Consider the following 25,733-nt stretch of genomic DNA (forward strand, 5'->3'; position numbering starts at 1 on the left):
ATACTTTGAAATCAAATATGGCCTCATGTTATATTCTTATTAAAAACCCATCCCTTTTAAAAACCTAAAACCAAGCTGTTCCCTCTTTATTGCAGACAAGTAATTTTAAAAACAAAATCTGGGTACATAAAATGAAGCACCTGTTTCCATTTCTCTAAAACAAGCCTGGCAACACATCCACTGTTTTACAGCTATAAACAGAAATTGATGCATTTTTCATTTGTGTTTGAATGAAGTAGCAGAATCATAGAATGGGTTGGAATGGACCTTAAAAGACATCCTATTCTAACCTCTAGCATAGAATGGGTTGGAAGGGACCTTAAAAAATATCTTATTCTAACCTCTGCTATAGAATGGGTTGGAAGGAACCTTAAAAAACATCTTATTCTAGTCTCTGCCATCTTATTCTAGCTAGATGCTCAGAGAGTGGTAGAGTTTTTGCAAACCTCCAGTTTAATCTCAAGTGTTTCCTATATTGTGGTGATTTCATGAGTGCTGCCTTCACACAAAGCCCTCCTGTACAGGTGCCAGGCCGTTCCCAAGTACTGTGACCAAACCGTGGTGCACTGACCGAATGAAGGGTGTGGCTGTGAGGATCAATTAGTGCAGGTGTAATAACCAAGCCATGAGGGTCCTTTGATCACATTTTACCTGCTCTCTGGCAGAGCTGCACAGCTGGAGGCAGGGAATGCCTCAGGGACCGTGGCACCGTGCTGGTGGCTCGGCCTCACGGACAGGTACACCGTCACTGTGCATCCACAGCGGCTGGGCCACACAGGTGTGCCAACCTGCCGCACACAAACGCAGCCCCGAGGCAACCTGAACTGCTCTGGTTTTGGGAGCGAGTTCCGTTCCCAGGTCTCTGGGCACAGACACCCGTGCCGTGCCGTGCCATCCCAATACCGGCCCCCTCGGCCCCTAGCAGCCACCGGACTACATCTCCCAGGATGCAGCGCGGCACCGGTACCTTTAACGCCCCCTGGCGGCAGCACGGGGCTCTCCACAGGCGCGGCGGGCGGGCTGAGGCGAGCGGAGTCCGGGCGGCGTCGAGCGGGGCGAGGGGCGCGGGCTGGAGCCGCTGCCCACCGGCCCCAGAGCCGGGGAGGGCTGCGGGAAGGGTTAGTGCGAGCTCGCCTGTGCGAGAAGCCGCGCCGCAACCATGGGGAACCGCGGGATGGAAGATCTCATCCCGCTGGTCAACCGGCTGCAGGACGCCTTCGCCGCCATCGGGCAGAACGCCAATCTCGACCTGCCGCAGATCGCCGTGGTGGGGGGGCAGAGCGCCGGCAAGAGCTCCGTGCTGGAGAATTTCGTCGGGAGGTGAGCAGGGGGTGTCCCCGGGGGCGCGGGCAGAGCTGCCGCATGGCCAGCGCGGTGCGGGAGCAGCGGCTCCTCACGGGCAGCGCGGTGCGGGAACGGGCGCAGGGACAGCGCGGTGCGGGCACTGTGAACGCGGTGCGGGCACAGCGCGGAGCGGGGACAGCGCTGCGCTCGCTGCTCCTCCGCTCCGCTCGGCGCGTGTGTGTGCGCGGGCAGCGCTGCAGGACGCCCGGGCGCTGCGGTGCAGGGGTACGGGCAGGGAGGGAAGGAGGGAGGGCTCCCCGCCCGGGGACGTTCCGCAGCGGGGTCCCCGCCACTGCCGCACCTTGGCGGCCGGTGGGAGCCCCCCCTTGTCCTGGCTGTTACATAACGGAGGGGCTGAAGGGGCTGTGGGGGCCGGCCCCATCCGTGCCCTGCTCGGTGCGGGGCTCAGGATGGATGTTGTCGCTGCGGGGGGGGTGATGCGGAGGGTGTTTAAGTTTAATCTGCTCCGTCCCCCTCCCCCAGCCCAGGCTCGCTGTCCTCCATAGCGGATGCCATGTCAGGAGCTGCGGGAGGCTATAGGAAGGACGGGGTTATAGCTCTCCTATATGCTCAAATCCCCGGGTGCTACCATTTTGTGACAGGCAATATACTGATGCCTTCCCTTCATGTGACCTTCGCATTCATCATCTGCAACTTGAGTAAATTGCAGACCGCGCTGCTTGGGTATCTGCTCCGGTGCAGACACACAACACCTGGGGGGGTGGATGTTCCTCACATTTTTCCTTGCTAATTAATTGTATTAAGTTATATACAGGTTTTAGTTATCAAGGTGTTTTTTTATGCTATAAGGAGCTTGCAGGTTTCTGGTGACTTGCCTTAAAAGCAGTGACTGCTGATACCTGGTCAGATGCTTGCGTGGGTTTTTCTCTTTCAGCAAACTGCATCTGTGACAACATCTATTGGATCTCATTTCCCTACCCCCACTTTTTCTTTTAAGCTGTTTGCTGTTGGATGGCTTATAGAGCTTTTCCACTGTCAGAAGGGTCTGTGCTGTGGATTAACTGCTTGTTTAGCTGCAAGTAGCCTCAAATTCTGGACCTGTGCAAGGATATCTTTGAGCAGTGAGTGCTGGGTGTACTGGGTGTACTAGGAGGAAGGCACAGAGGTTGCATCTGGTACAAAGAAAGCATGATCAAAATAAAAATTCTTCTCTGCCATAGATCAAAGAGTTTTGAAAAAATAAGAATATAAAATTTAAAGAGTTTGGCATCTCTTCTTGCTAACTTCCAAAGGTCCATGCAGTGTATCCCCCAGAGATGCTGGGATCATGCCAAGGGCAGGACATTGCAGAAACACATTCTGCTGAACCTCAGGTCATAGTCCAGGATCTACTTGTTTGTGCATAGTGACAGAAAAAAAAAATCCCGCTACCCAAGTGAAAAACTTGTTGGGCTGTGTCCTTCGAAGAAGGGGAAAATGGATCTTCTGCAATCTTTGAGCAAAATGGGTTCACCTGTTGGCTCTGCTGTTTTCATGCTTTCTAAGTACTGGCAGTCAAACCCCATAAATCCTTTTTAGAGGATCTGTGCAGGCAGTGCTGCAGTGGTGTCATAGATAATGTAGGGCTGCTGGGCCAGAGGGGGATTTGTTGGAGGGAGGACAGTCGGTGTGTTGGGGTAAACTGCTCCTCTCCTTTAGACCAACCACACAAGAGGATTTACTAATCCTTGGTGCATCTCCACTGGCACCAATTTAGAGCCAGGGGGTTTTATCTGCTTGGTGGAAAATATTTGAATTCAATTATCTTCTGTCTCTTTCTGATGACTCCTGTCACAAGAGAACTTATGACCTCACCGTGTCCCATCAGCTGTCTCTCTAGCAGCAAGTTATAGTGCTGTGGCTTTTAGAAAATGAAATAATTAAGGGTCCCCTGAGCAGGAGCTGAGAGCTGTCTGTAGAAAAGCATTTAGAGGAAATAATTGGAGGGGAAATGGAAAATGTCAGTGTGAAGAGGTCTTTCTCCATTTGATACTCCTGAGTGCTGGCTAGTTTAGACTGGTAACTTGAGACCTCTTACCACAGAATGTATGTGTATATGCTGCAAATCCCAATCCTGTTAAAATTGCGTTGGGGCCCTGCTGTAATGTATAGTCTCTCTTCTTTCTCTGTGGGTATTGGAAACCATGATAAGGAGCTATGGAAATAGTATCCAGAGTGAGCATGGTTCTTCAGTGTAATTGTGACAAGGGCTGTTTTCTTGTCTGAACAGTCGTAAGGAGAAATTGTGTGTAGACCTACTGTGTACAAATACAATTATTGCTGTGGTGTGGACATGACATATGTCCCTGCTCCTGCTTGATACCAGGATGGTGGTGCAGCTATTGCTCAGCAGCTGCTCGCTGCACAGGGAATGTGAGTGCTGATGAGTTTCTCTCTGAGTGGATGGAAATCTGTGCAAGAACAAATGCTGATGTGGTTGGTGCTGCCTGATGGGCATGATGCAGACACTTCAGCACAGGGCTGGTTCCCCTGCTCAGGACCTGTGAGGCTCCTTTCAAATTGTCATCAAATCACGTTTCCCTAACAGGACAGCACATTGCCCCCTGCCAGACCTGTGTTGTGGCTGTGCAGGCTCCAGCCCAGGGCTGCTGCAGGCACCTTGCAGTAGCAGAGTCCCACACTCAGTGGAACTGCCTGCAATCAGTGTTTAGTTACATGTCTTACCAAACAAATATTTTTCTCCTCCTGAATTCGATGGCTTAGTAGTTGCTGCTAATTGCGTTTTCAGTGACACTTACTCTGCTGTTATCAGATTATCCAACAGTGCAGAGCTTGTATTTGTAATACCAGATGTCAGTGGGGCTGCTATGTGTGCTTTTGCTGCTGGAGAATCAGCGTGGTGGCTCGGATACTGGCTGGTGGTGATAAAATTGCTGAAGAAACAAGAAGCCATGTAGAAGCCACACAGGTGACACATCTGTGCACAGACTGGTTTGTCCTGGGCCCCAGAAATGGAAGGAAGGTTAATTGGGTGAGCTCCAGGCATTTCCTGTCGGTGTGGTTATAAGGTTGAAGGATAACTCAGGTTGGAGGGATATCAGTGATCATTTAGTCTGTTCTTAAGGTGTTGTTACTTCCCTGCAGCCTCCTTTTCTAAGTAAATAGGTCTTGGAGCAGGCAACTGTACCAGCAAAATTGGTCTGATAAAAAGAACAAAGCATGTGGTATGTGCTAATTTGACTTAAGAGCCCAAATGACTGAGGAGGTTGTACGAGACAGCCCACAAGGCTGTTTGTATAATCATCCCTGTTCATGCCACTCTTACTTTACCATGTGAAAATAACAAATATGCTTTCTTTAAATCCTGTGATCTCAGAGCTCTGTTACACAAATCTCTGGGTTTCTGGGAGTATTACTGTTACCTGGAGGGAGAGAGCTGGAAGGCCTGGGCTGTGTTCAGCTGGTTCCTGGGATGGCTGTGCCCCTGATCCAAGGCAGGGGCTGCTCAGCCCTGCTGGGACAGCTGCATTGCTCTTCATGGGGAAAACAAGGCACCTCTGACTTCTCCAGAACAGATGGTGTCAGGGGGCTGCTGAGGAGGCAGTGACTAAGGGCTGGGAACAGTGGGTGGAAGGACTTGAATGGAGATGAAACCATCTTGTTTATGATCAAGGGACCTGAGCAGTGCCAAACTTGTGCAAAGTGAATCAGTGTTTATTTGACCCCAGACCCGAGCTGGGATCTGGTACCCCATAAGCATCTTCTCTTGGAAGCTGTGCACCCAAACCAGGGGTGCTTAGCAGCCTGTCACCAGGCTCTGATGGTACATGCTGAATTCCCTGATGTTTTTGTGTTGCCTGGAAGAAATCAGGAGACCAGTGTGGGCCTAAACTCAACCATGTTGGGCTAACCTTGCCTCTCCTAACACTCTGAAATTTCCACATGGGTGAAAAAGCAGTGAAAATGCAGCACTGCAATGCCTGTGGCAGTCAAAAGGCTAAATGCTCATTAGGCATAGCTGCAGTACTTGCTGTGACAAAATCAGGCACGGGCCTGGCAGCAAGTGTCTCTTTGCCTTTCTGTGTCCCATACTGGTGATGCAAAGCTAGATCCTGAATCCTGAAGCCGCAGGCTTTAGTTTGGCTTCAGGTATAACTCTGAGGAGCAGCTGAATGCCTTCCACAGCCATTTAGAGATAATTACACCCCCAAGATATGATGAGGGAATGTCTTCCTTGATAACAAATACTTTGCTTTGTTATGGAAAGCTTCCCCAGCAAAATACCTTCAGAGACCAACAGCAGTGTTCAGCAGCCATGTAGAAGTGAAGGATCCTAAAGGGATGCATAAAGACATCCAGATACTTGGCCTATTCCTGCAGGAAAACTGTTTTGTTAATGATCTTTGTACTTTTAAGTTGCTCAGGCTTCTGCTGCAGTATGTGGTTCATGAGCTTGAGTGTTGAGGACTGAGATTTCAAATCTTGCAAAATGGCTACATTATGTATAGATTGGGGATGTCTGTTGTACTGGGCAATGCTGAGCATCACTGCAGTACTTCAGGAGCAGATTTAAATTTAAACGAAAATATACATTCATGACACATGCTTTGGCCACTCTTAAGAGTGATTCTTCTAAATTTTTGAGGGTTCTGATTTAAGATGTGTGCTGGCAGAGAGATGATTAATTGCCAGTCACAGACCTTTAATTGTTGTATGATAAATACATCAGTGAGCCAGTCAAATCCTGTTGTCTGTTTGCAGCTTAAAAGCACAGGCACTGCTTGTGAACTGACTTATTTAGGGTTGCAGTGATGGTGCAAGAGCCAGGAGTAGGATTGTGCTGCTTAGAGAAATAAACTATGGTCAGGTAAGTCCTTCAAATGGCAGCCAGTCTTTGGTCTCCAGTGAAGAAAATACCTGTTTTCATCTTGGATTAATTGGGGAAGGAAGAAAAGATAGAGCACTGGGGGAAATGAGTAAGGTGTTACAGCAGACCCCAAGATAAAGTAATTTAACTTAAGAGAAATCTGTAGAGCTCTGAGCAAACACTTGTGGGAGGAGGACTGCTAGAAGAAGATACATAATTAAGTTAAAACATAACATAACATGGATGTCTGTGAGGGAAAACCTCATGAATCTCAGTGTTCATAGATGCAGCAGCAGTGTCTGCCTGTGTTTGTTGTTAGCTTGTTTTAGTCCTGTTGGGGTTGGCTCAAATAAGTACAAGTCTAATATTTTTCTACTTCCTGCAGCAGTTAAATGTTCTCTGCAGATCTTTCTTAGCTGTATCTTTCAGCTTAACTCTTTAGTGATGATCTCGTGCTTCTGGTAGCTGCCCACTGGCCTTACATTCTCTAGAAGAAGGGATCTTTATGGCATGTCTCAGATCATATCAGAATTCACCTAGGGAAGGGAAATCAGCTGCAATCCAGTGGTGCTCAGTGTGGTGCAAGTTGGTGTTTGGACCTACTGGTGTGTGAAAATGACAGGTTGCCTTGTCATTGCTGGAATTCATCACCTGATAGCTGACAGATCAGGGACGCTGCATTTCCTTGTGGACTCTTCCTTGTTAGCATGATAATCCTCAAGTTGAGAGTCTTAGAACATCTTGAGGTTTTTTTATTAATTCTTACTGTAGTTTGTGATAAATACATGTGGAATTTTTGTGTGTTTCCTCAATAAACAGGATGCAGTGATACAAGGTTGTAAAGAGGGAACAGAACCAGTGGGAAAAGGAGTCAGAAGTTCCCAAAACCTAAACTGTCAGCTGCTCCTGTTTTTTCATACTTGGTGTGCTTATCACACAGTGAAAAAACCTTAATAAAACCAGGCAAAGCAAAGATGAGCTACTGTTTTTAAAGGGTACTGATTGTTTTCAGAAGCCATTCAATACCTATCTGGGAATACCAAGCCAAGTCCTTGACCCTGACTCTTCCAGATGCTCAGAGCAGGCAGAACCCTGCTAGACTTAAATAGAAGGAGTGGGAGTCTGTCTGCAACACCTCCTATCTGAGGCAGCTTCTGAAAATGTTATTCTAAGGCAGGAAGTTAATCCCCTTCCTGATCTGGTGAATTCCTGAATGTCCCTACTTTGTGCTCCAGGTTTGAGTCTGTCTGTACTAGCATGAGTAAAAATTCTCTATAAGTTTTTTTTTAAGATGGATCTTTTTGAGGGGAAATGGAAGCAACTTACAACTTAGCATAAGTTAATTAAGAAAACAGTTCTTGCTGTGTTCTAGCTGCTGGGGTGAAACTTATTATGATGCCCTGAGCAGTGAATTTATTGGACAAGAACAAATCCATGTGTGCTCCACCCATGTGAGCCAGTACTTAGTTTTTTGTTTCAGGCAGTGAATGAGTAGCAAAACCAGAAGAGTTAGTGAAGGGGTGGCAGGCATTCATCTAGAAGCATATGGTGTTCAGCCTATGTGCCCAATGCAAAATTGGTTTTGAGGTGGTGTCTGTGAAAGGAGATTTACTGATAATGTGCAGGGTAAACCTACTTCCTTGGTATACCACTAAAAAAAACACCCCAAAAACTTTGGGTGTAATTCTTTCCTCCTTCTTGGACTCACAGATCTGCAACCATATGAGTCAGAGTACTGCTTGTTGGGAGGAGAGACAAAATTAAATCTGGTCCAAAAAAAACCAAACCCCAAACCCAGAAGTCTAGTCATGCATGGTGGGAAAAATACCTTACTAGTGGGACAGTTTCTCATTCTACTTGATGTTTCCTCTTCCTGGCCTCTGACCTGGTTTTGCACCTTCTGATAGAGAGTGGAATCTCATGGTTAAGGAATATTGTGTCTTATTACAAATGGGCGTGTTCAGCCTTGAGGTAGAATTCTGTTCTGTGTTCTGAAGCTAAATTCTTAGTGATTAATTTTTATACCTTTTTCTCCATCCTTAGAGGCTGTTGGTGTCTCCCATGACATGTAGGTGTGCATCATTAATGGACACTTGAACTAACACTGGAAAAGGTTAAGCATAAAGTGATAAACTGCTTTTCTTAACAATAAATGAAAACTCTGTAAAGATGGCACTGCAGTGTCTGTGAGCCCTTGCAGAGGCTTGCCTTCTCTCTAGAAGTGTTGTGCCAAGAACTTTAATTCTTCATTTACAGTATTTTACAGGTTACTTAGGTCTGTTCTGCAGAGGTTGGGTCTGGTGCAGTCACCTTTGGCTGCTGGCATAGATCAGGTGCAGGATTTGAGGGGTGAGGGTGTTCTTAGAAAGCACTGGAGATGAGAGGCTGTCCTACATGGCCTGGTAGCCCTTGAATTTTTGAGCATGGTCTTTCAGGGCAGGGATGGGTAGCACAGCTCTACAGAGGAGTGAGCCCAGGGTTTTGTCAGGTTTGGAGGTGGTCAGCCTGCAAGCAGGTACTGACTCTGGAAAAAATGCAAAAAGTTATTTCTCTTAATTTACATTTATCTGTGCTCCATCTAAAGCCTATTTTGGGGTGACTTGATGGAGTTCAGTAATGCAAACTGGATGTGTTGCTCAGAACTAACTACTATAGGTACTGGGTTAGCTACAAAGAGAGGGCTGAGAACATTTCAGTGTTTACTGACAAGCAGGCAAGACTGCATCAAAACACTGATGGGCAACTGAGGGCACAATTTAAAGTTAGATATTTAAACAATTATTCCTGGTGACTCATTGATACTTTGTAGTTAGGTCTAGCTTTGTTTTCAAAGTCCATTAGTGAATATTTTAATAACAGTTGAATATAAAGTGGCTCCACAGTTTTCCTAAGCTGTCTTATGTCAGTGGGCAGACAGCACAATTAAGTTGCTGGTGTTTGCTTCCTTTGTGACCTTCAGGTTTGTCACAGCTCTGAGCCTGCTGCTGACTGTAGTAGATAACTGCTTTGCTTTCCTTCAAGACACAGTACAGGAATTATGAGCCCTGAGTCTGAACTCTAACAGTGTCTCTGTTTTCTCCAGAGCATCTGACATGGAAAGTTTTGGCAGACCCAGCCATGACCAAATGGAAGTGAGATGGTCCCTGGTTAGTGGCTTCTTGCAATTCAGCATAACATGCTTTTGGGAGCTTCTTGGAAGCAGACGTTATGCAAGCTCCTCAAGCTGTGTCTTGCTGACTGGAAGCAAACTTGCCAGCTTCTGCCATTTTTCTGCAAGTCTTGTGACTTGTGTGGCTTTTCTTAGAGCCCTGGCCACAGCAATTGAGCGAACAGAAGAGCAGTGTAGTTTTTGTATTGAAAGCAGTAATTTCTAACATGGAGGTTTGAGGGTATTTTTTTTCTCTAAAAGATGCTGTTTCCCTAAATGCTTCTGGAGACAAGTATAAAGGCTCTCAAAGCTTCTAAGACCTGCATTGTCATCTCTTCCCTCCCTAAAAATCAGGGCTTAGTCTCAAACTATAAGCTCTGCTGAAATACTCGTGTTGCAGTCGCAATGAACAATAAATGAGGTTTGGAATAAACCCAGTACCTCACTTGTGACGGAAATGGGAATTGAACTGGAGTCTCTGGGGCTGAAAATACTATTTTAATAATGTATTGCCTCAACAGTCTCCTTTAACTCTCCCTTTCCTGTTTCTTATGGCTTTAGGCTGCATTGTTGCAGCCGTGTGGAAGGGTGAAGAGTTAATACAACCATAGCAGAGATGGGAAGTGCTGGGCTCCTGTCTGACTGCTCAGACTGTCATTTTGGGGCTGGGAAACGCTCTTGCTGCAAGAGGGGCCAGTGTAGTGTATGTGATGCCTCAGAGAGGACATGGCCAGAGTTAAACTGATACTGCTGTGGATTTTGGCTGCAAAGCCAGGCAGTGTTGCTGTAATGCTGGATAAAAGCTGATCATAAATTGCAGCTGTATTTCAGAGTAGTTTTTCAGCTGCATTCAGACCCTTTCTCATATCAATAGGCAGAAGTCTACAGAGATGCTGAGCAGTCGGTTCTCAACATCTGCAAATGTTTTCACAGCACAGCTAACTCACCCTGGAGAGCACTAGGAGAAACTACAGTGTTTCCCTTTATTTTAAATTTGAGAATGGAGATCCAGTGATGAGGGAGGCGGTGCTGAATTTTTTAGAACAAGGAAAGAAGCTACCTAAAGGCAAAAATCTTCAAGTCTTTGTTCAGTTCCTCCTCTTTATCTTCCTGCCACTCTTACATGTGTAAAGACAGAGTAAGTTACATAGGATCTGGCTCAGGGCTCTGACAAATTACCAGACTGTTTCAGCCCTCAGAGCTCTTCCTCATCCATGTAGTTACAAACCTCTAAAAATGAGGCTTATAATGACTGTCCATTTGCCACCTGCCTTCCAGCACAGGAACAATTCCCTTTCAGCAGGGGAATATGTCTGGAGGCCTGTTAATTCAGAATTAAACCAATAAACAACAAAGCTCTAACCCTCACAGGTTTTATGCTGATATTTAGCCTCACTGACTTGTTTATGATTTACTCTGGGTCACGATGGAACCCCTTGATTCTAATACATGTTAGGTTTTCTCTCTTTCTGGCTGCTGTGATCTCTTGTGTAATCTCTGGCTATTTCTTAAGCTGATTGTGCTTTTACTTTTAATAGAAGCTCCTCTATGAATAGCTGGGAATTGCCTGAGCGTGGTGGTGGCCTTGAGAGGAGATGTTGTGTCGCAGTGGGGTTAAAGCTGTGGCTGAGGAGGAGGTTGGTACATTCCAAAATGCAGAATAGCCTCAGGGATTGGTGCATGACATGTGTCACACTGCAGAGCTGATGCTGCAGCTCCAGCCCTGAAACTCAGGTCACCTCTTCTACATCATGCAGCTCTCAGCAGAGATCCCAGCAATAAACTTCTCCCCTCTGGGCTGTGCTACTTTGATTTGTTCCTGTTCCTAAGAATTACTCTGCTTATGCCTATTCGTGCAAGATCTGTTTGTTATCTCAGGCCTGCAAACTACCAAGCATCCCAAACTAATTTTGGAGAAAGAGATCCATTTCCTGAATGAATTTGTATAGACTATTGAAGGAATGATATTTAAGGAATGTTTACTGCAAAAGAATAAGTGAATTACTGCATTGGCACTTGATATTTTGCCAGCTTCTGCTTGGACAAAGTTGAACTCCCATTGGACACCTGGAGGGGCAAAAGCAGATGTCTTAGAAATCACTGTATTGGTGGAATGGAGATACAAGGAGGAGAAATTTAGTTAAAGCCTTTACTTGTGCAAGATAAGGAAAGGAATGGAAGGCTGTAAGACTGTGGTCTGTCCAAGTCACTATGCCACAATTTTGCTATCAGAATGCCCACTGATAAGGCAACACCTGCTTTGATCTTCCTTTTTTGTTGTTGTTGGTGAATTTAAGTCCAACCTTTTTGTCACCTCCCATGGTCACTGCCCAGATTTGACCAGAGCAAAATGTGCCTTTTGTGCACATGAGAAGTGCTGTTCCACTGGACATTGGAACCAGACAGGAGGTCTGAAGCTCATCTCTTCTGGGACCATTGATCCAATTTTTGTTCTGGTGTAATGGGAAATGGAGATGTTTGTGTGGTTTTAAGTAGAGTTTAATGCTTCTGACTTTGCTCTGCACTAGAGGTGTTTGCAATCAGACTGCTGGGTCTTCTTCAAGGGCTTTAAGTGGCAGTGCCTCTGCACCATGTTCCCAGCCTGGGTTGATCCTAATTGTATCTGGAGCTGCAGAGGTGCAGTGCATAGCAAGGAGCCTGGCACTGTTCCTGCATACTTCTCCAGGCTGAGCAGAGATGTAAATTGGCATCTTAAATTCCTTCTGCAGGACAGCTGTGCACTGTGGGCAGTTTGGTCAGGATGCCTGAGTGCAGCATAACTCTGTTAGCCCATGGAATTCTGTCCTTCCTGCCTGGCCTGTTGGAAAGGAAGCAGGCTGCCTCCCATTCCACACCACTCTCTGCCTCTTACCACTGACCCAAGATAAGCTTTGGGGTTCATGCATTCAGCTTTATAAACTCACCACCAATGTGTGGCAACTAACAGCACATCATGGCTTGTTGAGGTTCCATCCTTCCTCATGCAGCTTCTGTTTGGTTTGTGTCTGTGGGCTCATCAGAGTGACTTTGCCTTTGCCAATGAACTCTTTCAGTTGTCTGTACCCTTTAAGGGATTCAGGCTCTGGGCAGCCTGTCTCCTTTGCTAGCACACAGTGCTGTCTGGGAGTGGAGGAAGTGTCATGCTGCAGTGATGAAATGTGCCTCCAGCTACATTTGTTCTTCTCTTGGGTCTTGCAGCAAATATCAGGGATCCAGAGGTAGAGTTTTGACGAGAAATCTAAGATTATACTTAGCAGAAATATTTGATATCTTTGAATTTGCCATTGTACCTGGTTTCCTTCTCTGAAGGAGAGAAAGACAAAAAGGGGGATAACCCCCTTTTTTATCCAGAGCCTCCATACTGTGAATATTAGTCACTGCTGCACAGTATGATGGTGTCTGTGAGCACAGGAGAGCCTCTCCTGCTGGGCAGCCTCTAGATTGCCTGTGCTGCTGGGCAGTCTGGACTCAGCTGCAGCCTGGCTCCAGAGATTAAGACACTGGTGGTGGGAAATAGCCAGGTCAGCCTGCTGCTCGTCAGTCTTAGCATCCATTAATCCCAGGGTGTTATTGTGGCTGTGCTTTCCCATCAGCCATTCCTGTCGCAGAGTTTTAGCGTACAGCTTGTCCTTTTGTTTTCTCACAGCTCAAGTTGCAGGTGCTGAACAGGTCACGTTTTTCAAGGCTGCAGCCTTCTGTTCCAGCAGAGCCAGGGGTTGTTGGTGGCTTTGTTTGTGCCAAAGCAGAGCAGTGTTGCTGCAGTGTTATGACAGATCAGTGCGGCTTGAAAAAGAGGCAAAGATGCTGGGTCATGGGTTTACCTTTCTGGCCTCAAAAAAAAAAAATCTGTTTCTTCTCTGCTGTCATAGGGACTGAACTAATTTGATGCTCTGTGGTGTTGCTGCTGCCTGGTATTGCCTTCTTGGGGACTGTCTGGAAATTGCAGGGAGATTTTTTGTCAGGGTATATATGCTTTTGAAGTAGCAAAAGGAAAACTTGCTTTAGTGCTGTGATGGTGAAAATTAAGCAAGACAGACATAAAGGTCTGGTTTACAGTTTTTGGGGTGGAGAATGCATCATGCAGTGCAATGTTTCTGGTGTTACTTCTTTGTTTTTTCTCTCATGAGTAAAACCAGCCTTGTTTCCTTTCTCCTGGGATTGCAATTCTTGAAATCAAAACTGCATTTCCCACAAATGTGTAATCCTCACTGCCACATCCATTCAGGATACACCAGGCTGCTTATTCTCTCGAGTTCCTGATATTGTCATACAGAATAAGTACTGCATTATTTTTTACCGTGAATATCCCAAGGCAGCAAACAAAATCCAGGATTTCATTTTCTATTACCCAGAAAATCCTAGAGGAAGCTGCAGAGCAGCAGTGCTGCAGTTTTGTGCTTCCCCAGCTCTGCAGCCTGGAGTCAATGCGGCATTTGCTATAACGGGCAGTGACTTTTTGAGATCAGGCAGTGCACTGTAGGCTGTACCACTCTCTAAATAATTCTCCACAGTAAAATGCAGAACTCCAAACAACAAAATGCCTTTACAGTTTTTTACCTGCAGAAACACAGAGTAAATTGGCTCACAAGTGCACGTGAGGTGCTGGAGTATTCTGTTTTGATTTCCCATCTGTGTTCTACGTCCTCACGTATTCTGGACTAACCCATCTGCAGGGAGATAGCAGGGAGGGAGCTGGCAGATAACTCAACCCTCAAAATGGAGGAGGAGAAGAATATTCCTGATTAATTCTCTCACAGCTGAGATGAACTGAATTAAATGACATTTTGGATGAGATGGTCAGGTTTGGGTGCTGGGAGTGCCTCTTGTTTCTCCTCCAAACTCTTGCCCTATAACTGTAGACACTTGCTTAAAACCTCAGCAGCTTGGGGCTGATGCCCACCAGTGAGGGATGCAGGAGCTGTGTGGACATCAAACTGATTTGTTTCTATGGAAACAGTAGATCTCACCGTGTTTTAGGGAAGTAGGAGGGGAATTATACCCCTGGGCCTGGTTCTGGCTCTCAGATTGGATTGGTTGCTGCACAGCAATTGCAGAGCAGCAGCCCATGAAGGGATTATCTACCAGCCAGTGATCACAATTAGGGAGGGAAGCACGTGGCTCCAATCTGCCCCCATTGTGGGATTCCCAGGGTCACAGCCCTCCATGGCACTGAAAATCCAAGAGTTTAACCTTGGTTACTCATAGCCCCAGAGGAGAGCTGCACTGCAGTGCAGGCAGCTGCACCCAGACTCCTCAGCTGGGATGGCTGAGGGAATGAGCTCTGCTTGTACCTCACAAGAGCTGAAAAATATTAGTGGTGTCTGCAAGGTCTGGGGGAAGCTGAGATCTTTAGACAAGCTTCAAGTGATGCTTGGTGATGAAATTATTCTAAATCCAGTTTGTTGTACTGATCTCAGAAAGTCCCAGCACTTGAAGTGCTGTGACTAGGGGTGATGATTTTGAGACCTTTTTTTTTTGAAAATGAAAGGTAACTTCATGTAACCACAGAAGGAATCAGAGCATGAATATGACCCTCAAAGAGGTTCAAATAAGAAGAGTTTTTACTAAACCCCATATATTCTTAGTGATCAGTAGGACTAAGTCTCTTCAAACTGGCCTGATGCAAGATCCTAGTTCTGGTCCTTCTGAAGGAGTTAACCAACACCTCTGAATTTCAGACTCTCAGGTCCTAAAGGCACTTACCTATCCAGGCTGTAGCACTGACTGAGAGGGAGAGCTTGTATTTCTAGATGGAAAGAAGGCAGACCATGGAAAACTGACAGAAAGGGTAATGCCTGTGTGTGTTTGAACCTTTTCCCAAGGTACTCCTTGTTTCCTATGAATGTAGGACAGGAGCTGTGTAACTCTCTGTAATGGGGAGAAATTCTCTTTGCTCAGCTTCTGTCTCCCCTTACTGTATAGGGACTTCCTGTATTCCATGTTATGTAAACTGAGTTAGGGATGAAGGGCAGCTTCCAGCAGAAATTCTTTCTTTATGCTTTGTAATATAGCCAGTGAGTCAATTGGATGGGATAATCCTGGTTATGGATTTGCAGGGGTGCATCAGAAGAATGCAGCAATATCTCTGCTTTACTTTCAGGTCATCTAAAAATATGTCTATATTTAGACCTTGAAAGTCAGGCCAGATCCTGCTGTAAGGTTTACCAAGCACAGAGCTGGGGTGTGCTGGAATTACTGCAGACATACAGCAGCAGAAATGCCTGGGGCAGACTCATGGCTGTGCCAGTTTAGTCTGCATGCTGGCAGGCCCTCAGGCCATTGACTGGAAGTGTAAAATTGTCTGTGACTTCCTTGGAAGTGCCTTGCCCTGTGGAAGCAGCAGGGCAGCCATGAGGGCTCTGTGGTTGTTGTGCATTTGATGAACTGGTGCACAGCAGCTCCAGCACAGCCATGACTTGGCATGATGCACACAGCTGTCTTCCAGATTTTGATGTATCCTGAAGCTAGTGGAGTGTGAAACAGAAAAATCAGCCCAAAGGAATCAAATTAAAATAAACAATAGCAAAACTTATCCTACTGCTTCCAGCAACCTGCATAGAAGCATGTACAGGAGAGGGGCTGAGATGCAGAGAAAGGAGATGTGGAAAGAGTGGATTAAAGAGGCCCCAACTGCTATGGATGGCTCCTGGGAACCAGTCTGTGCAGTGAGAGATAAGGCAGAAAAGCAGAATTTAGTGTGCTTGGGGAGGGGTGGGGGAGAGAGCTGTTTCCAAGAGAGCATTCATGTAAAAATTGCTGTGTGCTTTCCTTCTGGCTTTGGCAGTGTTAAGGAAGGTGCTGCAGGCAGGAGACTGAACACAGCCACTGCAGGTGAAGTATCAGTTATGTGAGAGAACATTGCCCCTGGGTGTTCCTCTCTCATTGTCTGAGCCCCCTCAGCCCACACTTGGCTCAACAAACACATTCTGAGTGGGAAAAACACGTTTTTGATTAACACTTGTGATGTTCAAGGCATGTAGATCCTCCCAGAGGCATGAGAGCACATGAATATGACAATGCCTTCCAGCAACAAAAATTCAGTAACAAAAATCCTTCTCCTGTTCTGTAAGAAAGATCTGGGCACTACAAAGTACTGGACAATGTCATCTCTGGATATGTAAATCAGTGGCCAGTAATTGTGTTGTGTCCCAGGGTGAGGAGACAAGCTGATGATAAAATGGCTAAGATGGAAACTTGAAATTCAATCTGTCCCTCTGTGGCACATCATTTACCCCAAATGTCAGTGAAACAAACCTCACCATTATGCCTGTCCATGAGGAACTGGATTTGATTTGCCAAACTCATTGTGTAGGCTCTCAAACAGCCAGGCATGCAGCTTTCTATGGAGGTGGATTCTCTTGGAGGGGGCAGTCTCCTGAAAGGTTTCTTGTCTTTTCAGCAGAGACTGGTGTGGGGTCATTGTGGTTTTTGAAATGCTGTGTTTTGCAATAGATGTAGGTTTCTGATGTGGCTTTATTGAGTTTATATGTTAACTCTATAAATACACTGTATTTTTCTTATTTTGAATGAAGTGAGAGCACAGTGTGGGAAGAAGATACAGGAGAGCTCCAGAACATGGCATATCCTGGTCATTGGTAAAAGAGGTGCAGGAACCCCAGCAAAGGTGATTCTTGTGGTGAGAATCATGTCAGTTCTGGAGCAGGATGTGGTGTGAACATGTAATACAACTGTTGCTACACTTATTACACTGAATTAGCCTGGCTGCTGTCCTTTCATGTTTGGAAACCTCAGTGCCTCAGTCTGCACAAAACCCTGGGCAGAACCTCTTGCTGGCCTGTGCTGGTATCAGGTGCAATTCTGCATGAGGGAACAGAACAACTCCAGGCAGACTGGGAGAAGGTGCCAACTCCAGAATTACTTTCTACTTCATTCTCTACCCTCTCTGACTGCTGTTTGCAAATTAAGGAGTATTATGTTACAAATGTGTCCAGCTTGTACTGGCACTTGTGTTTTCCCCTGCTTGGGCAGCACCTGGGAATTTTCTGGGCAGTCCCTGGGAACTCACCTTAAACACAGCAAACACTTGAGAGGCTGTTTGGTCCTTTTGCTTACTGACTTGGGGAACGGTACTTGGGAGGAGTGGCCAGGTGCTGGAGAGGCTGTTTGAGGGTCAGAATTATTTAACAAAACAATTGTAAGTGTTCCAAGCCAACACAATAGTGTTAACCTCCCTCTGCACTATTGTAAATAGGAACCCAAGGTACAAGGCAGTGAGAAGCCTTCTCTTTATTTTTTTTTGTTTCTCCTAACATGTATATTATGATGACACTCATGAACTATTGCCTGTCTATTTTTCACAATTGTTTTCTTGAATAATGAATCATTGTGCACAATAATATTGCCAGTATACTGGAAAATGCTGTACTTACAATAGATCTTTATTTCTATATGTATCCATTGTGTGGCCAGTACCAATTGCATCCTAAGAATTTACATTATGCCAAGTGCTTATGGAATTGCTCTTGTTCACTGTGGGTCAGGACTAGGCATACTTGTGCTGTGGGGATTGGCTGATAAATAATGCACATCCTCTGGCTTAAAGTTATTTGAAAGTGCTAACCTTAATGGAAAAAACCATGGCTTAACTAGGAGCAAGATTTAGATTATGATTATGAGTCTGTATGACTGGTGTCCAAGTTGATGTGAAGCAGTATGAAAGGAATATGAAAGCTTTGGGCAGAGGAAAACAGAATAGCAGGTTGATGGATGATTTGTTCATAATGCACTTGTTTTTAATGCTTGCTGTTCCTCTTGGCCTGTCTGGCTTTTTTTTAGTTGAGAAGTTGCTCAGGCAAGAGAAGAGCTCACAGAGGCACCAAGTTAGCAGGAAACTCTGAATCTGCAATGCAGCCCTCTTGGCAACCTGCTGGGTGGCAGAGGAAAGAACAAACTTGTCCTTGTTCTTGTCCCACACCTGAATTGTGGAATTGCTTACAAATATACTTGCATGTTGCTTGAAGGATCAGACCAGGAAGGTGCTCCAAGGGCAGTTCTGCAAATTTCTTCCTTGTATAGAACTACATGATGTCTACTGTGAAGGAGCACCAGGAGTCAGTGACCAAAAAGTACAAAGCTCTTGCTGTTTGAGGTGTTTGTTTTAGGAGTCAATATGATTAATATAAATACTTTCAGTGTGTGGTTCAAGTGCCCCATAGGTGTCAGCCTGTGTGTTAAGGATTCATTTTGATGTGCTGAAGTAAGAACATGTTTGAAAATACAAGTGCTGTGAGATGAAATGCTGTTCAGAGAAATGTGTAAGCTGTCCACAGAATGCAGCTTGTGTGAAAATGTCACTGTTGCTGATGAGCAGGGTGATCAGAAGAATCATGTGTCAAAGGTACCAATACCCCAGGATTGGCTTGGGATTCTTGTAAAGCCCTGTGCCATCAGGAGCTGAGGAGGAACTCTTGATCTGAGTGTGTGAGAATGATGAATGATCAATTGTAAGCCTTGACAGATGAAAATGGTTTGAAGCTTAGGCAGGAGCAGGTCTGAACTGTGTAAGCAGACAGTAAAATCCATAGGGATAGAACTGTATTTCTTGTGGTATATTGGCATACTGCTTTGTGCAGTGCATTTCTGATTGAATTGCTGTCCCCAGGCACCATCAGAACACAGGAAGTTACAAATACTCAAATTAAAATACAAACAGCCCTGTGAAATTATGGAGGCTGTGTGAATTTTAATTTTCTGAAACTAATATAATCCAAACTGGGGATTAATCACATCCCTTAATACCCTGTTTTTCTATAGCTGTTTAATAAGAAATCAAGTAGAAATTAAATGATCAGATGCTGGTGTTCCCTTCTGTTCTTTGCCACTACTTTTATGTCTTCATAAACTGCTGTTTTGGCTCTTCAATTGAGGCTTTACCTTCTCTAGAGCATTCTTATTCAAAAATCTCAAAGGTCTGGCAAACAATTGACTGCAACTATGCTGTTGGTTTGTCTAGACTAGGCCTAGATTTGTATTTCAGAGCCCTCTACAAACAGCTTTTTGTGCTTCTCTGGAGACAGGGAGAGCAAGGTCTGAGTTCATGTGGACCAAGAGATGGTACCTGGGACTCTTTTGGTTCTGACTGCTGAAGAGTTCTGCTGCAGCTTCAGTGAAGACAATAATCATGCATGGAAAAGCTTTGACTCAAAATCCTTTCAGAAACACAGATAGAGAAGGTGCAAAACTTGAATTTGGTGGAAGTAGAGAATAAATGATGCTCATATTTGCAGTGGAAGAGAATCTATGGAGAAGCACTTGCAGCCTGAGCTGATGTGTGGGGATGCCATTCTTGCTGTTCCCTGTTAGCAAGTTGTGGTTATCACTTCTGATATCATGGCTACAGGGTCAAAAAGAGATTTGCAAACACCAGATTGCTGGAATGAAACAGCACTGTAAATGTTACAGGAATCTCTGAGCCTTAGAGCACAAACCTAAAGCAGCGAGCTGACACTTCTGGCAAAGCACGAAGGGACAGACTGGCTCAGGCAATCACTTCTCTTGTACTTATCAGGATTTGAGAGCATTTATTCCAGCAAAGCTGGTGGAGCAGGCACAACATGCCCCTAACAGTCACTGAGATGCTCAAAGAATTGCTTTGAGTCCTCCAGTGTCTCATTTCACAGGAAAACAACAGATCCAAGTGTTTGACCAAAGGAGTAAAGAAGTGTTCTTTGGTCTGAGCAGACTCTGTGTGTGTGGACACAAACGTGCCCCTACTGCAGCAAACTAACTCATCTAAATATCTTTTAATGGACAGTCAGTCACATTTTCTTCAGTGTAGCAACAGTGAATAAACACAAGAAAAGTGTCTGAAAGTCTCAGTGTGTGCCTCTTCAGGTAATCCCAAGCTTTCCATATGGGTATGTGTCCTGCTTTTTTTGATTGCATCTGTCTTTGCTTCCCTTTCCATACAATATATGTTGATTTATACAAGCAGTTTGTCCATTTCCTTTGTTTTATGAATAGTTTGGGCAAAGTGTATTTGGTTGATGCTACTTTTAACTTCTAATCCTTTGTATTGTGCAAGTCATTAAATGAATTCTGAAACTTGTTTGTAGAGCAGAGGTGGGTTTTTTTTGGTCACTAATAGCCACTATTAACCTTTCTGTTCTCTAGGATTCTAAGTTTCCTAATGCATGAAGGCTTTTTGTAGATAGTGTCTGGCTTTAGTTAAAAGCCTCAAACAAACAAACAAGAAAACAATTAAGGAAAGCCCAATTCCCAGTGCTCTGATTATAAATGGATTGTTGCATGACATCAAGATTGCTTTAATGTGTTTTCAAGGTGTTTGGATTTTATTTTGGTGTTGCTCTACAATAGCTGCCTTCCCAGTATTTTTTACTGCATTACGAATGCAGCTTTCAGCCCAAATCTGCACTCTCATGCAGCTCTGCATATGAAAATAGTAATGGGACTGGAGGGGATGCTGTGACTGTGCTTGCCCTGAGGTGGCTAGTCAAGAACATGTGTAAGCACTTCAGAACTGAGCAATGCAAAATACAACAATAAATGCCTTTTCAGGTCATTTCCCTGCCTGAACTCTTTCATCCTGAGACCTGTTAAGATTTGCATCCTTGGTTCTTTGTGTTAGAAGAGGAGATCTGTCTCTGGCCAAGAATTTACCCACCTCAGTATTCTCTTTGCCTGTTGTTAATAAAAAAGACTGTGAAATACATAGAAATAAGTCTCCCAATAAGTGATCATTTAGGCAATGTAATTATCTGAGCCTGGTTTTCCAACCTTGATAAAATGCTTGGAATTGCATTGCTAGAACTGATACCTCAATATCTTGATTCAGAATTTTGAGTCAATAGCTAAGAAAGCTACAAGCAAATTAATATTTATATTCCCTGCATACAGCTCTGTCTGTTTTAGCTGCTGCTTTGTGTATTTTCTAGATGAAGCCTAGCCTGGAGGAGTAGCACAGTGTTGTATTCCTGCTTTAAAGCACAGGAAATCAAATGTTGTCGTGCACTTCTGTGTGTTACAAACAAAGAAACAGAAAAAGGATTTCCCAATTGTTAAGATAAAGAGTGAAAGTGGAAAACAAGGGGGTTGGTGCCCTCAACCTGAGTAACATAATTCAGGCAGTCATGTATGGTGATGTATGTAATGAGGCTCTGCTGCCATGCTACAGGCTGCCTTGTCTCAGCACTCAAAGCCTTTATATAATTTTATCTCTGAAGACTTATTCCATCTTTCTTTTTCCTCCCTCAACATCTGCCCTGCTGGAAGTGAATAAGCCATTTTAACCCCTCTGCTCTTGCCTGCCTGGGTCACCTGGCAGTGTTGTGGTTTTTACCTGGTGTGTTGCCTTCCTGTTTCCAGCTTGGTGGCATCACTTTGGGCTGCTCTTTTGGAGCAATAACTGTGTGTGTAGCTCTTCCTTCAGGCTCTGAGGTGAGCTCAGGCTGTATGGGCATGTTGTCTGTGCCACAGGTGCTCTGTGGCTGTATTTATTTGCAGCAGCAGTTTGTGCACCCTGCGAGAGGGCAGGCAGGGCTCTCCACTCCTGCTGCTCCTCAGCACTCAGCCAGCTCCCCACGGAATTTACTAATTCCTGCTTTTTGCTTTCTATCATTTGAAAGGCTGTCCGATTTTCGGCTGTTTGGATGGCCTGGAAAGGCCCGGGGTGGCCTTGGGGCAGCCGCGTTTCAAAGGACGAGAAGAGGCTTCAGTTCTTTTCTTGGTCTCTGTGTTTATTAATTGTTTATCTAAAAGATTTTCTCTCGGCCCGACAGAGCTCTGCTCAGCAGCCAGCCATGAGCACACACCTCAGCCCTCCGGGCGGTCACCTATCTTTATACCCAAAGTTACGTGTACAATATTTATCATTTTTCCCCAATACCTTTCACCCTTATTGCCCGGTGCACTTTTAGTAATGACCAATCCCAAAGTGCCACCATCACCACAGAAGATGGAGGAGAAGAAGAAGAAGAAGAAGGGCAGGACACGCCCCAATTCCTCCATCTTACTTCTCTAAACCCCCCTGTACATAAATCCTAAACCCTGTGTTTCACTCTCTAATTAACTAATCCCTTCACCATTCACCCCGGTGAAATCCTCCTATCCTCATACAGGTGTCGTCCCCTGTGTAGGGTCAAAGTCCAGCCACCAGACACTTCTGGAACATTCCAGGACTCCCGAGCCCCCCAAGGGTGGTCTCGGTGACTTGGCACCTCAGTCCTGAGGTGCTGAGATCCCACAAAAGGCTTAGCTGGAGCTGGAGGAGGAAGGGGTTTTTCCAGCAGACTGTAGAGAGACATTAAATGAAGAGTAGGAAATAACATGGATAGTGTGGGATGATACTGCTCCAATTGTAGGTTTTTTGTAATAAAGCTTTTTGGCTGTGACTCCTAATAGGAGTCGAGTGTAGAGAAGATTTGAAAGTTGAACTGCATGTTCCTCCCAATAGTTTGTGGGTAAGAATTTTTTGCATTCATTTTCTGATATTAGGGATCAAATTTGATGTATTTTCACTCAGAACTAGAGCAGCACTAAAGATTGTTGGTTTAGGTGACAAAATCTTGCATATTTAGTTGTTGTCTTGTCCTCTAGAGGACGTGAGGGTTTTTCCTTGAAATAGCCTGAGAACTACTTGAATTAACAAATAAATTGGATCTTTGAAAAATAATGCTGGAACCCAATGTCATAGGCTTTCTATCTCTCTTTGTCTTGAGATTTTTTTTCTTAGTAGCTGTGATAAGGACAGCAGAGAAATTGGGATTTTAACCAAAGCAGAAAGTTGCAGGAACACATAGTGCAGCATGAATAGGATCTTGCTTCCTATTGATTTCATGCTTATAAATGCAAGTGGTCCTTTTTCTACAGTAAAGCAAGATTTGATACTGCAGGTTGGAAACCAATAACTAGAGGACTGTCTTGGTGTGCTGGAAAGGGAATCTGTAGTAATATGATTCCTTTTTCTCAGGTATAAGTTCAAAATAATTTAGTGGCACTCAAATGGATTTGTTATGCTAACAACTGATACAAGGATAGGATTTTTCCACATATTGACCACAGACATCTATAGGAATGGAGCTGAGACAGCAGAAAACTGTTAGAATGATGCAGTGTCTCAGAGATTCCAGGGTTAATCCCACTGGAATGGAAAAACTAGAGCTGTATTATTTGAAAATCAAATGAAAGGCAACCCCCAGTTAACTCTTTATACTTCTGGAAAGTCTAAAATAATGAGAATGAGTTTCAGTCTAATTTTAACTGAAGTTCCATTACTCCTGACTTAGTAATTAACAGGTGATATTTTTTATTTGAGGTGTTAGAAGATATACAGTGCCTCCTTACACTCATTTCACTTGAACCTAGTCTTCAGTTTTTGATATTACCAAATTATTCTGACATTCCCACAGATGGGAAATTACTTTTATAGCTGAGAAAATGGAAATACAGAGAAGCAGAATAACTTGCATAGGGTTACACAGGACATGATTGGCCAGACCAGGAGCTGGGACAGGGCTGCTCAAGGCCTTGTCTGAAACAAACTCACTTCTCATCTTCATGGACTTTGTCAGTCTTAAGTTCATGCAGGAATAAGAGAATTACCTCAAAGTGGAGAGCCCTGGATTTCTTATTTAGCAGAGTCAATAGTTACTCCTGAATCAGCAAAATTATTCCTTGCCACAGTTCTGAAGGGAAGGAGGATTGTCTGCCAGAACCCTGCCAGTGTAGGCAGGGCTTCTTTTAACAGAGAATTTTATGTTCATGCTGCAGGAAACATATTTTGAAGCGATGCTTCCCTCAGTAGGTGAGGAAGCAATTGATATTTTCAGAACTGCTCAGTGGCTCTTGAAGAGCCTCATGAACAGCCAAGTAGTAGAAAACCAGACCACAAACTAGCAAGGTCATCAGCAGATGCAGTGAGCACGCCTGGCTTTGGATTGGAAAAAAAGGAAAAGCAAAGGAGAACTGGTGGGCTCTGGCTGCTAAGTCAGCATTTGGAGAGTGTTAGTACAAGGCTGCTTTCCCTTGAAATTACTTGGAAGTACACAAAAATTCTGGATTCTCTTAAATGCAGAAAGAAACTGCTGCTTTTGCCTTGGCAATCCTGATATCTTGATAGTTATAGCCAGGAGAGACCCTGTGTGGAGACAAGCCTTTGGCTGCTGGTTATTTTCTCAGTTGTATCACGTGGTGTTTGCACACTGGGACAATGTGGTGTCTTCTCAAGCCTCAAGTGCAGGGTGTGAGTGAATTTGTGTAATTGTTTTTGCCAAAAGGAGGCATGCTAGTTCTTTGGCTCTGTGTCAGCTTCTCTTTTCTTTCTGAAAGATGAAAGTGTATTTTTTTCCAAAGTACAGACAGCTGTATTAAATGGGCTTGTTAGCTAACTTGGAACTTCAGCTGGAGGAGCTGTACTGCCACAGACACGATTAGAGGGTATAATGTGAGTATAAACTACTTCAGAACAAGCTCTTGCCCTTCTCAAGGAGAGGCACTTTGTTTTAGTCACTTAAACTTCTTTGTACTCATAGCTGGGGCTCCCCCTTAGAGTCCATGTACACTTCTAGAAGCAGAAAAGCTGTAAAAAGGGAAGGAAACAATCACACACTCATCCAAAACTTCCTGTTTCATTGCAGGGACTTTCTGCCACGTGGATCTGGCATCGTAACCCGGCGCCCACTGGTCCTTCAGCTGGTCAATGCCAGCACAGGTATGTGAGCTCCCTGCCCTGTGTGTCCAGCTGGATTGCTGTCCTAGTCAGGAAGGTCTTATTTGATCACTGGAGAAAATAAATAAGGATTTTCCTAAGGAAAAATGACCTGCAGCCTTTTTGCCTGTTTAACATCTAATGCATTAAGTGTTGAGAAGTAAAATGCTTCTTAATGGGGTTTTTTTGTTTGTTTTAATTTATTATTCAAGGCTTCATGCACACACATCATAATTTTCCTTTGCCTATGCAGCTGTGCCTCTCATGAGTAAGACCTAAAAGCCAGAGGACCCTGCTGAAAATGAAGTGAATTAAGGGGGTGAAGATGTTGGGCTCAATTGAATTATCTCAGATGTTGCCCACATAAACGTGACTGCAGTAACTACTGTTCCAACCTGCAAACTCTGTTGGGAAAGGCCCTTGCCAGACTTCATCCCTTTAATTGTGTTTTATTATGTGATTCTTTCATCACACTTCTGAGTGTTTCTCTGGTTTTGGTGACTATTTCTGACTCTGCTTCTGTTTACATAGAATATGGCGAGTTCCTACACTGCAAAGGAAAGAAATTCACCGATTTTGAGGAGGTCCGTTTGGAGATTGAGGCTGAAACAGATCGTGTTACTGGCTCCAACAAAGGGATTTCCCCTGTGCCCATCAATCTCCGAGTCTACTCTCCCCATGGTGAGTCCTAATGCAGAGGGACCAGCTCTCCTAGAAGGCTCTGCACC

General features: G+C 44.7%; 1 protein-coding gene across 16 annotated transcripts in view; it reads left to right on the plus strand.

Moving 5' to 3' along the window:
* The first annotated feature begins 998 nt into the window (after positions 1-998).
* DNM1 (dynamin 1) overlaps positions 999-25,733 on the plus strand; it is a 65,353-nt gene continuing 40,618 nt past the window's right edge. For all 16 annotated transcript variants that reach the window (XM_064728071.1, XM_064728059.1, XM_064728062.1 and 13 more), the window contains exons 1-3: positions 999-1,320; positions 24,935-25,008; positions 25,537-25,686. In XM_064728071.1, the coding sequence (XP_064584141.1) occupies positions 1,160-1,320; positions 24,935-25,008; positions 25,537-25,686 (385 nt within the window). In that variant the 5' untranslated portion in view covers positions 999-1,159. The remainder of the gene's footprint in view (positions 1,321-24,934; positions 25,009-25,536; positions 25,687-25,733) is intronic.

This window comes from Zonotrichia leucophrys, chromosome 17 (assembly GCF_028769735.1).
Source record: "Zonotrichia leucophrys gambelii isolate GWCS_2022_RI chromosome 17, RI_Zleu_2.0, whole genome shotgun sequence".
NCBI lineage: Eukaryota > Metazoa > Chordata > Aves > Passeriformes > Passerellidae > Zonotrichia > Zonotrichia leucophrys.